Here is a 13,698-nt window from a genome sequence, read left to right as displayed (position 1 = left end):
TCCAGTTATTAAATATAGGGGATACAGGAAAATATGTATCCTGGTCAAAATGCACATCACTGGCAGAAAACAGGAATTGTGCAATAACAGCTAACAACCTGTGAGCTAAATTTAATAAGTAACTTTGAAATTAACAGCGGCACCTATAACTTGACACCAGTTTACAGACCTTAGTTACTCCCCCCCCCAAAAAAAAAGTTTATATAGTTTTGTCCCACAGTGCCTAAGGAAGGCTATGTGGAAATACAGTATGATACTCAATTTCGGTTCTAGCAGAGTTCCAACTGGTCATCTTCAATTCTGCAATTGCAACGTATGCACTGAAATAAAGAAAAGCTTGTCTCAAATTCTATATAGTATTTAATTATTAAACTGCAGATAGTTGTCACTGAAACGCCTGGTATATAGTTATGTATTCAACATTTAGCTAGCTTTTTTGTACTTATGGCATGGTAAAAGTGTTGGAACACTAAGCTTTGTTTACAAGCTGTTTCCAGACTGTTCAAGAAAAGTTTGCAGAAAATTTAGCAGTATTTACAAACTCAAATTATTTTTCTTTACTGGTGTTTTTATCACCTTTTTATTTTGTAAAGTGGCTTCATAGGCCAAGGAAAAGGCAATGAAAGTTCAGTGCATGCTTGGTGCACACTTTGCTGCATGTATTTACTTCTGTATAGAATCTTAACTGTATTGGTATTATTAATGGCTTTTCTCATGAATGGGAACAAGAAAACTGCAAACTTGCTGAGCTATGCTTCATGTGACTGTACAACCAGCCTCACTTGGTAAAAATCTCCATAATTACCGTGCATAATAAACCATATTATACAAGTGACCGATTAACTTGCTTGTGTATGTCATGGTGTGCCTTTAAAAGCATGCACTCTCATTCAATTTCTCACACATCACAATTCAAGCAGAAAAACATTTGCATGGGCAGACAAGTAATGTACTACTCTTTAGCCCTCTACCTCCTTTTGACGAGTATAGCCATCATGAAATTTTGTACCAATATAACCAATGATGACTATAGTTGTCATAAACAAAAGTTTGTCTAGTTGCAATTCCTGACACTAGATGGCCACACTTGTCCATGTTGTGCCATTTGTGTCTCGCCTTTCATTATATTGCTGCCTCTGACACTCCCGCATAAAGCATGGCTGCCTCCTCGAAGCGAAGCAATGAAAGCGTGCGTAAAAAAAGTATTTTGACAACTTCTCATTAGACCACAGCTCTGTAGAGTTTTGCTCGGAAACGGAAAGTGACATGTTCTCATCTGAGGAGTCTGATGACGACTATTCTATGGATGGCCAAGAGGACCTGTGAGTCTACCGTAATAAGACAGCCTACTAACTGCTTTAGAAGCTGCGTAAAAGTAGCCACTACTCATGTGCATGTTTTTGCAACGTTTAGCTTATTCTTAATTCGTAGTCTCCTTTCATAATGTATTGAGCCCTGCAAAACACTTTTTTGTAAGACACCAGGGCCACGCAGTGAAGCTTTCTTCAACCTATCTTACTACGCAACTTGTGAAATAAAGGAACCTCATTGAATTGAAATAATCATCCCGTTTTATTCAGAAAAACAAGCTCTACAAATTGAGTGAAAAAATTTTTTTGGTAAATTTGGCATAATTTTCTTTTTCTTTTCTTTTTTTGCGGTAGGGAAAGGGTTAATTAGCAGGCCTGGTTATATGGGAGTAGATGAGTGGAGTTGTTGCCAGAGCACAAGTCACAGTCTGTCCATCCTTGCTTGAAGAATTGCCTCATCCACAATGGTTATTAAACTGCGATGTCAACTTCTTTTTTTTTTTTTCCTTCCCCGTTCAAGAAAGTCAGCGACGTTTCACAGCTTTATTCTTTCACTAGAACTTCATACGGTAATCCAGCTGTGGCACTTATTGGCATGCTGAGGAAACATGCAGCACAACCACACAAAATCAAGCTTCAGTGATATTTTTTTTCCTGTGCCAGCAGCACATGAGCAGTAAATCCACGTTCCATCCACCTGCCAAATTAGCATATGGCCACAAAAGCTGGCAATGTTGTAGAGCCCGAACAACTGGTTTTTGGACTGTTGCAAGCAGGTGCAGAAAGCACATGGTGCCGGTCTCCCTAGAACTTTGAAGCAGGGCGTGAGCACCTGCAACAGTGCAGCATGGATTATAGCATTGCTCAGGGTGCCCTTGTAGGGAATGTTTGCAGCAATGGTGTCGGTGACCACTTAGAGTGTTCGCATTTGGTGCTGAGGCAGAAGTAAGGGAAATACTCTGAAAACTGCTTCTAATGATGGTAAACAAGATGACAATGGGAACTACCAAGAGTCGATGTGTCTGAGCATAACTTTACTGTTTTTGTAACACCTGCAACAAAGGCACAATATGGAGTGGTTGCATGGTTCACTGGCTACAGGCAGCGCCAGGTATGGCGCTCAATAGCTGGCACCATGACCGTGTCACATGTAGAGCTTAAACAAGCGGATGTTTTTTCTTCTTTTCTTTCTAAAAGAAAACAGTTCATGATGCAAATGCTGTGACACGAAAGAAGTAGTTTTCATCCACATCAATGCGTTACCTTTGCAATTATGTGAAGCTTGAATAATGTCGTATGCGAGTGTTATAGTTGCTGCATCATTCTGTAACTAAATGTGTGGGTATATCTGACACAGGGGTGTGCAAATGAATATTTGAAGTTACAAATACAAATAGAACAATTCTTTTTGTTCAAATTTGGATACTCTTGCTGTTTATTTCAATTGGCACTTGAGAGTTTGCTGTTTATTACAGCCGAATACTGTGAAATAAATACAGCTAATGAGGGCTTTAAAGAGAGGATTTGCAGTTTGCAGCTTTGTGCTGGCTACTTCAAGTATATAATAGTTGTGCCAACTCAACCAAAAATATCAGGCCCCTCTTGTAACCTCTATGTACATATTAAACAATTCTGCTGCAGGTGGTAGCGTTGCTCTTCATAGGCAGTTCACTGTGCAAGTATGTGGGGCTGTTATTTTGTTAGTACAGTGGAATATCGATAAATTGAAATCATTTAAATGGAACTGCCGCTTAAACGGAATGCCATCCTCGTGGTTGGTTGGTTTTGTATTCATGCAGTGCTCTCTGCAATGTCTCTCAGTAAATGGAACTCTTGATAAACGGAACCAATTTCCCTGGTCCCTTGAAGTTCCATTTAAAGAGAGTGCACTGTACTGTAAACTGCAGTTATGGCCTTAGGTTACATACAGGTTTGTTCTTTCCATAAATAAGATTCACGGAATAGAGGAAGGCACCACCGACGAGCAGCTAGTAGATCTACTAGCAACGACCAACAATTGCAAAATCCTCTACGCTAGAATGCTGGGAAGATCGACGTCGGCAGTGATCACCTTCGAGGGCCAGCATGTGCCGTTCTACGTTAAAGTTGGATGTACGCTCACCCGCTGCAAATCCTACAGAAAGTCAGTCCAGTACTGCAGATCTTGCGGTGAGATAGGACACAGACAAGACGTCTGCCCTAATCCAAACGACGAACTATGTGACAACTGCGGAGAACACAACGCTGATCCAAACAACCACCAATGCGAGCCGAAATGTAAACTCTGCGGAATGCCCCATGAAACGGCGAGTAGAGACTGTCGAAGGAAGCTGAAACCGGCCCCGCCACCGTTGAGAGTCAGGGAGCGGTCAAGATCGAGACAGAGAAGATTCTGGTACCAGGCCAGCGTAGTAAGTACCAACGACAACGAGCACACGATGACCATGTCACCATCGCCAGTCACCGAATGAGACCGAACCGACAAAAAGATCGAGATCCAAGTCGGGATCGAGATCGAGATCGAGGGAGAGAGAACAGAGCATCCCCCGGATACCGGCAACGGGCGTGGAACACGACAACACCCAGCGCAAGGTAAGCTAGGCCAATGTCATCACAGGGCACAATCATACGTCGAGGGAAAATAATGGCGTTCAAACCACAATACACTCGAGGTACGAGGACACGATAATGATTCTCCGAAGACAGAACGATGAATTGAAGCGAGAGCTAGAACGGCAAAAGAAGAAGACACAAGAGAAGGAAGCTAGCACTGAAAAACAGGTCGAATACCTCATGCGAGAAATAGAACAACTACGGAGAGAAAAGGGCCAGCAATCGTAAACACCACCACCGCGACCTTCATCCCCACCACCACCATCCTCAGCAACACAACCAAAGCCAGCAACACTTTCAAACCAAGCGGTGATAACCCAGAATGACCTCAAGACACTGGAAGACCGCATCAACGCCAGCGTCACCGCCATGATGGAAACCACAATGTCCACGGTAACACAGGTTATGCAAAACACGGTAACCCAGATGATACAGACTGGGTTCCAATCTCTCAAGAGCGAAATGGACAACCAGATTCAGGCCCTACAAAACAAAATGACTCAATCGGGAGAAAGTTTCAGTCAACGCATCCACATGCTAGAAGAAAGAGATAATACACGCAAGAAGCCTAAGTACCCTGCGAGAGAAGCCAAGATCATGCAGACCCTAGGCGAACAAGATGGTGAGGCTAACTAAAGAGAAAGATGACTACAAGCAACACCCACGGCTCAAAATTTGGCAATGGAACTGTCATTCCATCCGAAGTAAGAGAAGCAACCTTGTAAAATTCTGCACGCAGTTTAACCCGGACATTATAGCCTTACAAGAAACCGAAGCTGAAGACTTCAAGGTCAGTGGTTACCTCACTCACGTCACCGACGGTAAGACGAGGACAGCAATCCTGACCAAGAAGGCCATCAACGCTCAACGATACGACATCCAACACCGCATCGAACACACCCTCGTCGAAATCGTACCCGAGAAAAAACAGCAGCAAAGCCTCTTTGTGTTAAACGTGTACAGCCCGCCAAAGGACCACCTAAAGGATCTAGACAAGCTAATGCGAGAAGTAAAGAAGCTGAGCAAGGATAATGGACTGATAGTCGGTGATTTTAATGCTCCCCATGTGGCCTGGGGATATGCGGCCTCAAAGAAAAAGGGAGAAGATGTACACATCGTAGCCCAACAACACCTCCTCACGCTACTCAACGACCCGCACACACCCATGCGCATCGGCAACAGTGTATCTAGAAACACCAGCCCCAACCTCACATTTGTACACGGACTCAAACAGTATGAGTGGAGCTGCATGGACGAGAATCTGGGTAGCGACCATTATATAGTGCAAACGATCATCCCGCACCACAAAGCGACGATGAAGATTGGAAAAGCCAAGATCACGGACTGGCAGGCCTTTCGCAAAGACGAGAGCGCCATTAATACGACGATAGACGACATAGAAATATGGATCAGAGGAGTCGTGGAAAGAGCCGAGAAGCATACGAAGACAATCCAGCTGTCGCAAGTCACCCCCATGGTCGACCCCCACTTACTCCACCTGTGGGAGGCGCGGAGGGGACTCGTGAAACGCTGGCAGCGTAACAAATGCAACCGGAAACTCAAAATTCGAATCTCTAAGCTGATCAAGGAAACGCAAGAGTACTCTGAACAACTTGAAAAACAGAACTGGCGCGAAACATGTAACAAGCTTCAAGGGACCTTAAGCAGCAAGCGCACTTGGGCGGTACTCAAGACACTCCTATCAAAGAAGGAGAACAAGAACGCCGCAAAACAGAAAGTGCAGAGACTTATACACAACCACCCGGGGAAAGAGGAAGACATCATCAAAGAAGTGAAGGAGAAGTTCCTCGGTACAGAGCGGAACATAACTGTCGATTCGCACTTTGACGAGTATCGAGGCAAACCAAATATAGAACTGGATCGGCCCTTCACAGAAGCAGAAATCGAGAGGGCCTTGAGCAAGCTCACCCGCAACACGGCGCCGGGGTACGGCAGAATAAACAACAAGACACTCCGGAACCTTGACGGACCCTCTGTAGACGCACTCTTAAAATACATCGAGTGCTGGGAACACGGTAAAGTACCACCGGAATGGAAACATGCCGAGGTAACCATGATACCTAAACTCAACAAGCCCATCAGCGTGCAGAACCTTCGGCCTATATCCCTCACCTCGTGTGCTGGAAAACTCTATGAGCACATGGTGCACAACCGCATGATCGAACATCTCGAAGACAACGGACACGTCCCAAACACCATGTTCGGATTTAGAGCTCACCTGTCCACGCAAGACGTGCTACTGCAGATCAAAGAAAAAGTCATCGACAAATTGGACACGCACAGCAAAAGAGCCATCCTCGCACTTGACGTGAAAGGGGCTTTCGACAACGTGTCACACGAAGCCATACTGCAACACCTCAACGTATATAACTGCGGTAAAAATATATATAATTACATCAAAGCTTTTCTGAAAGAACGGACAGCGACAGTGGGGATAGGCAACTTGCGCTCTGAGAAATTCGACATACCACGAAAGGGAACGCCACAAGGCTCTGTCATTTCGCCGATGCTATTTAATCTAGCGATGAGCTCGCTACCCAAACAAATGAAGCAAATAGAAGGGATTGGTCATGCAATATATGCTGACGACCTCACCATCTGGACTACGGGAGGGTCGACAGGTAAACAGCAAGACGCTCTGCAAGAAGCGGTTGACACAACGGAGAGGTACCTGGAAGCATGTGGACTGACATGCGCACCAGAAAAGTCAGAGCTCTTGGTGCTAAGAAAGCGCACAAGAGGCCGACAACCGCAGAATATACCAGACCCGGAAGTAAAGGTGGGAGGCATCATGATTCCGCAGGTAACGAGGCTCCGCATCCTCGGACTCCTGATTCAAAAGCACGGTGCCGGGGGAGCAGAGTTGGAAAAAATTCAGAGAACAATGCAACAAATAACCCACCTTATCAAAAAAGTGACGAGCAAAAGGCATGGACTCAAGGAGGAAGACTGCACGAGAATAATACAAGCGCTGCTCACGAGCATCGTCACCTACAGGACCCCATACGTAGACATGAAGAACAGTCAACGAGACAAAGTAAATGCCCTCATCAGAAAATCCTACAAAATTGCGTTGGGCCTGTCCCCTTCCACATCCACAGTGAAACTACTCAAAATGGGAGTTCATAACACGTGGGAAGAGCTCGTGGAAGCACACAATGTCAACTAACTGGAGCGACTAAAGTTAACAAAAACGGGAAGAGCCCTGCGCCAAGATCTGGGCTACCAAGTCGAGGATGAGAGGCACCTACCTCAGCGTATTCCCCACGATATCAGAGACAAGCTACACATAAGTACCATTCCCAGAAACATGCATCCCGAGTACGACAAGGAAAGGAGACAGGTGAGAATACAGGCGCTCAAGCACATACTGGAACGCACCAACAGCAAAGAAGAAAATGTGAGATATACGGACACAGCTGTGTACGGAACAAACGACCGATTTGCAATCAGCGTAGTCGACGAGAGGGGTGAACAACTTACAGCCACATCCATACGTGCCAAGGATGCGGGCACAGCGGAGGAGCTGGGCATAGCCCTGGCCATCGCAACGTGCAAGAAGACCCTGGTTACCGTGGTGACGGACTCGCAAGAAGCATGCAGGAGGTACGTGAACGGAAGGATCGGAAAGGCAGCACTTCACGTCTTGACCAACACCGAGATAGAAACAGCACAAATCCTCTGAACGCCGGGACACGAGTCTCTCGTGGGGAACCAGGCGGCGAACGCCGCGGCTCGAGATCATGCACGCCGAGCCATCTCCGACACGCAGAGAACACGGACCAACGACTGCGACGAGGATGATGAACGGATATCCAAGAAGTACTCGGACATCCTGGCGCACTACAGGAAGCAGAGGCGTCGCTACCCACCCGCGCATAAGACTATGAGTAGGGAGCAAGTGGTAACCTGGAGAAGACTCCAGGCTGGAACATACCCGCATGGAACACTGTTGCACGCCATGTATCCGGGCACCTACGGGCGAGACTGCAAGTTCTGCCCGCCGGACACGCCCAACACCTTGCGCCATATGGTGCTGGAGTGCAGAAATAACCGCGAGGTACCACCGTCATCATCACCACCAGGTCATAACATGCAGGAAGAAGCGGATATAGAGGAAGAATCGGAAGACCAGTGGGAGGCTCTGCTGGTGACGCAGGACCCTGACAGCCAGCTACGGTTGGTGAACAGGGCTCGGGCGGCGGCAGCGAGACATGGCTACCTGGACTGAGGAGGCCACCCACCTTTGGGCTCAAGAAGCCTGGTCTAACAATAAAGTTTAATTCTCTCTCTCTCTCTTTCCTTGGTGAATTTCGCCATCTTTGTATCACTAAAAAGATCTGCAGTGCTCTGGTATTATACCTAGCACTGCTGAATCACATCAACAGTTATTTTTAACCTTGCATTACAATACAATGACCCAAACTCTCCATGTGAATTGGAAAGCACCTACTTCCTTTGTTTAGTTATTATCATAGTATGGTCACACAGAATGCGATCATCTTTTCATTCTTTCTCATTTATATGCTGTCTACTCGCCCAGGTTATCAGTTCTAAAAATTATACACATTGCAGGACATAAATGTATGACAATTTGTCTCCATCCAATCCATTCCTTATGACTTTTAGATGTATAGAAATATTTAGTACTCAATTCAATATATGAACCAGATTTATTTATTTTTCCTACTACTTAAACACCCCTTGTAATAAATCAGTCAATAATTTTTTTTTTTTTTTTCAATCAAAGGAACTTTTATTTCTCCACGAGAAATATGGGGGTGACAGGAAAAAGCCGTTAACTGCAACTTGACAAGGCTCCGGCCCCATACAAAGTATAAACACTCATATAAGTGACAAGAAAAACAGCTTTATTTAGTTTCTTTCTTTCTTTTTCTGAAGCTTCATGATATAAACCAGCATCAAAAAATTACACTTAGTGGCCACCTTCATGCACTCTGGCCAGTGTTTACATTTTATATTCACAGACTATTTTTCTGCCAGTAAACTTATGCCTGGATGCATCATATTTTGTAGCTTGTACCAAGCTCCAAGAAAGAAGTGGTGCACTGTAGATGCACAAAACAAAAAGCATATGTTCGCAGCCACTTGGGGGCAAATGGAGTATTTTTCTGTAAAGTGCCTAATTATGCCAACCTTTAGGTATTCATTTGGGGGTAGAATGGCTATTTGAGGAGTTGGTTTGTGGTACCATCTGCATCCAATACATACACATGGCAGACAAAAATTGAAAAAGGGGTTGTAACCGCCACTCCGTATGTCTACTTCAGTGCATAATAATAAGGGCTATAAAAATAGCTAAAGCTTAAAGGGACCCTGAAACGATTTTGAAAATTTTTTACAAATATACTGAGTCATGGGGGTAGGTCCTTCTGATCATTAAGTGACACATTTAAACCGCTCAGCGTAAAGCATGTAATTTGTTATAAGGTAATAAAAATGTGCATTGCTACTGATTGCAGCGGTGCCACACCCCCGAGTTTTCAGCTGCCCCCTTTTTTAAAAAACATTACGGAAAGAGAATAGACAACAATTTATCACTACACTCGAACACTTCCGGCCCACAGCAAGTGTCGTCTGCTAGTGTTACAACATTCTCAGTGTTGACGTAAGTTGCGCGATCAGTGTTGGTCTCGAGCTTTCTTTTCGTGAGCACCAAGGATCGCCCTTGTTACATTGTGGGCTGCAAATCTAGCGATCGGCGACATGTCAAGCTGCAACATTGTGTCCCTCTGCAAGGCAACATGTGAGCAGGTTGGCTGCAGCGCATCGGGCTGTCAGTATCTGATCGGCACCAGCACCTGTGCATTTGCAGCCGTCACTTCACCCCGGAGGATTACTACCACACTAAAATGTTTTAGTGTGTCTGGTCTTCGGGTAAATGGAAACTGGGCGATTTATTGAATGAGAGGAGGCACAAACATGAACGGCCTGCATGATGCAGCCACTTGGTGTCATAGAGCTCAACCAGACAAACAGAGAATTAATATAGCACTAACCAAGTTTATTTTACTTTGTTACTGGTGTAAATTTCTGAGGGAGCGTAATCGTAAACACATTGTTTTCTTTAAATGTTTAAAGTGTTTTAGATTTGTTTACAGCAATATTAGCTCTGTGGTTAATTTCCGTATCATCAGGTGGCTGCACCATGCAGGTCACTCACGTCTACGCTAAAGCCCTTTCATCACAGCGGCAGTAGTATGGAGAGGCTTTAGTTTACGCCTCTACCCATCTGTCAGAATGCCTAGTTCACCCAGCTCACCTGTGTTGCAGCACCTGCGTACAGAACATGCTCGGCACTGCAACAGAATGCTTGCAACGCACGCTGCTTGGATCGCTCTCGCTGGGGATCAACAACCAGGCGGCTGGCTAGCGGACAGGTTGGTGAGGCTTCACATGCTTACTCCAAGACAACCGGAAGCAGACGACACAATGTCACATCCTGATGCAGAGCCAGTGAAGGCAGAACTTAGCCCTGATCACTCGGAGGACGAGTTGAGGAGAAAAAGCAAGGCTAGAGAGGGGGGTAAATTGTAATAGTCTGTCGCTCTCTTAATATGAGGCACTTGACTTAAATTGTGGCGTGAATGCTTTACTGTAGCTGTACCCTACGCGTCTACAAAATTTGTCCAAACCGTTTCAGGGACCCTTTAATTACTGACAAGGATGGCTTGGGCAGGTTAGGGAGTGAGACAGTTTGAGCAGAGGGTCACAGCACGAATGCTCCCTTGCAACACAAGAGTTCTGGCTTACCTTTTTTCTCTGTGAACACTTTCCAGTTCTTGCTGCTTCTGCTCCACCTTTGTGTGCAGATGAGAGATCTGCTGTTCGTATTCTTCTTGAAGGTTTCCCTCTACTTCCCGCCTGCAACAAAGCAAAAACAAGTTCTGCTGAGTTGTCTATAAAAACATTTTCATAATCAGAGCTTGCAAACTGCCATTATACCACACAGTAAGTTGCCAAATCCTGCCCAGAAAGATGTGCAGCTGAACAAGAGTGGCAGCCAATAATTGACGAATATGATATACTCTTCAATTATAAATTACATTGATGGAAAATTACAGAAATAAATCTCTATTTTTATTCATCATACCTTACCAGCTCCTACATGAAGCGTTTAGTAAGGGGAGGAACATAATGTGACAGCTTGCAAACTGCATTGTACCACGCAGTCAGTTGCCAAATCCTGCCCAGAAAGATGTGTAGCTGAACAAGAGTGGCAGACAATAGACGAATATGAAATACTCTTCAATTATAAATTAAATTGATGGAAAATTACAGAAATAAACCTCTATTTTTATTCATCATACTTTATTTATTTGTGAAGCCGTATTGCACTAAAGAAGAAAAATATACACTACAACCATAATACAATTTCAACAGTACTTGAGGACAAAAAGAGACAATGTGCAACACATACACATACACAGGGTGTCCCAACTAGTCATGCACCAATATTTAAAAATATGCAAATGCCACATAGCTGGACAGAACTAAGGTAATGTTGTTCGCCGTCACTTGGGGATACTCATATTATTTTTTGCATTCTCTCCAATTACATAATTAGCCATAATTAATTAATCAGCTTCTCAAATATTTTATTATATTAAAAGTGTCAATGAAAAAATTGCAGAGCAACATCGAAAACTTCCAATACAGCTTTCTGTTGCTCAATACATGCTACATAAAAGTGTTTGTCTGAGTTTGAAAGAAGCCCGCGAATAAATGCAAAATTGTGGCACGACTGGCCGCTCGAGGCACTTTGCGTGTATTCGTGAGCTTCTCATTTTCAATTTTCTGGCATATAAGCAAACCATTATATATGTTACACATTGTCTCTTTTTGCTATGCAGTTGCACAAGTTACGACAGACTTAACCAAGCGTTTGAGACACTTTCGCACAGATGGCGGGGATATGTGTTGACCATGACAGGTTGGACTTGAGATTCACACCAAGGAACTTGCACGAAGAAGCCTGTAATATTATTGCATTATTACTGGAATAAGATAAGTCAGAATTGGAGTGTTTCCAGCTGAAAGAAACCAATTTACATTTCTCAGCATTGAGGGTCATTTGCCATTTGCTGCACCAATTATTTATAAGAGGCAGATCATTTTGCAGAGTGAAGTGATCATAAAGAGAATCTTTTTGCGGCAGACAATACAATCATCTACGAAGAGCCAAATTTTGGACGATATGCAGGCGATCATATTTAACTTTTACAGAATTTTTCCAATTGCCTGTGGCAGATAGCATAATTCTTGTCCTCAAGCTGGATTACTTGAAGGGGCAGACATTATTAGCATGAGAAATCAACACAGCCAACTAATTAATGAAAATGCATTAATTAACTTCTTAATTAGTTACTTTACGGCACATACTGCAATTTACAAATTGTAGCCAGTGAGTTTGCAAGACATATCCACTTGAAATGAATTTCCAAGATGATACCACTTTTGCTATGTTATTTCTCAAAGTGTGGGATGAACTACATGGGCGTTCTGGTTACTTTTGTGCTTCAATGCATAAAAGATTATTTTGCTTTTAAAGTTAAATGGAACAACAGTGCATTATTACAGCGAGTTTGATAGCACATATCTCCAAACTGGTGTCATTCTGGAAATTCATTCCAAGTGGATACGCCCTGTAAACTCCCCAGTTACAATTAATAAATTGCCATATGTGTTGTGAAATGAATAATTAAACAGCTAATTACATATTTTTGTTAATTAGTTGAAAATGTGTTTCTTTCTTTTTTTTGCAAGCAATGTCTGCCTCGCTGAATAATCCAGCTCAAGGACTGGAATTATGTTATCTGCAACAGACGATTTTTAAGAATTCCGTAAGGCTTTAAAATGATCACCCCATACTATTAGGTAAGTCACTGATAAAAATGAAAGAGTAGACGGGACAAGAATGCTACCCTGAGGAACACCAGAAAGAACATCAGTAACAGGGGATGCAGAGTTATTAACGTAAGTAAACTGTCAGCGAAGTGACACAAAATTATGCAACCACAATATCGTCGATGAATCAAGAGAAAGTGATACCAGTTCTGAAATTAAATGGGAGTGAGTTTAAGCGATCAAATACTTTAAAAAATCAAGGAATAGGCAAACGATTTGTTTACTACTGTCCATGTTGAAGTGTAAATCAGTCATAAATCCAAGCAGCTGAGTATCACAAGAAAGGTTCTTTTGGAAGCCATGCTGATAAAGAAAAAGAAATTTTTTGTTTCAAGGTGGATGTACAAACACGGGAATAACCTTTGCCGTTTTCCCATTCACAGGTGACTGACCAGTTGATAACGATTGATTAAATATAAGGCAAAATTTTACTATATAACGGCAGAGTGTTCTTTAACATTTTAGAATTCAGGTCATCAATGCCAACGGACGTGGCTAACCTTAGGTTTCTTAGTAACAGTGATCAGTTGGATGTAACCATACATCAGTCAGTAGTGATGGGCATGTTTGAATGATCTTCTTGAGTGAAAACAGATGAAAAAAAAGTCAAATGCACACACACACACACACTTTTGATCACTTAAAGGGGTGTTCTTGTTGTTGTTAACTAAGCTAATGTGCTCATATCAGTGACATGTTGAAATTTTTTATCAGAACCTTTTTGGATTTGATTTTAAACGAGAAGGAAGATCTTTAGTAATTATCTTTGTTGATAGACAATGCTGAGCCATAGGCTCTTATAAAAGGTGGTTCTTGTGTGCAGATC

At 43.3% G+C, this 13,698-nt stretch overlaps 1 protein-coding gene across 1 annotated transcript in view; it reads right to left on the bottom strand.

Annotated features, from left to right (window-relative positions):
- Positions 1-13,698, bottom strand: part of LOC126532326 (uncharacterized) — a 77,420-nt gene that overhangs the window by 9,599 nt on the left and 54,123 nt on the right. Inside the window, exon 14 of the mRNA XM_072287805.1 lies at positions 10,719-10,829. Coding sequence (XP_072143906.1) covers positions 10,719-10,829 — 111 coding nt within the window. The remainder of the gene's footprint in view (positions 1-10,718; positions 10,830-13,698) is intronic.

This window comes from Dermacentor andersoni, chromosome 1 (genome assembly GCF_023375885.2).
Source record: "Dermacentor andersoni chromosome 1, qqDerAnde1_hic_scaffold, whole genome shotgun sequence".
NCBI classification, from domain to species: Eukaryota; Metazoa; Arthropoda; class Arachnida; order Ixodida; family Ixodidae; genus Dermacentor; species Dermacentor andersoni.
Note: the sequence above shows the minus strand (reverse complement) of the source record. Positions and strands in the feature narration are given on the sequence as shown.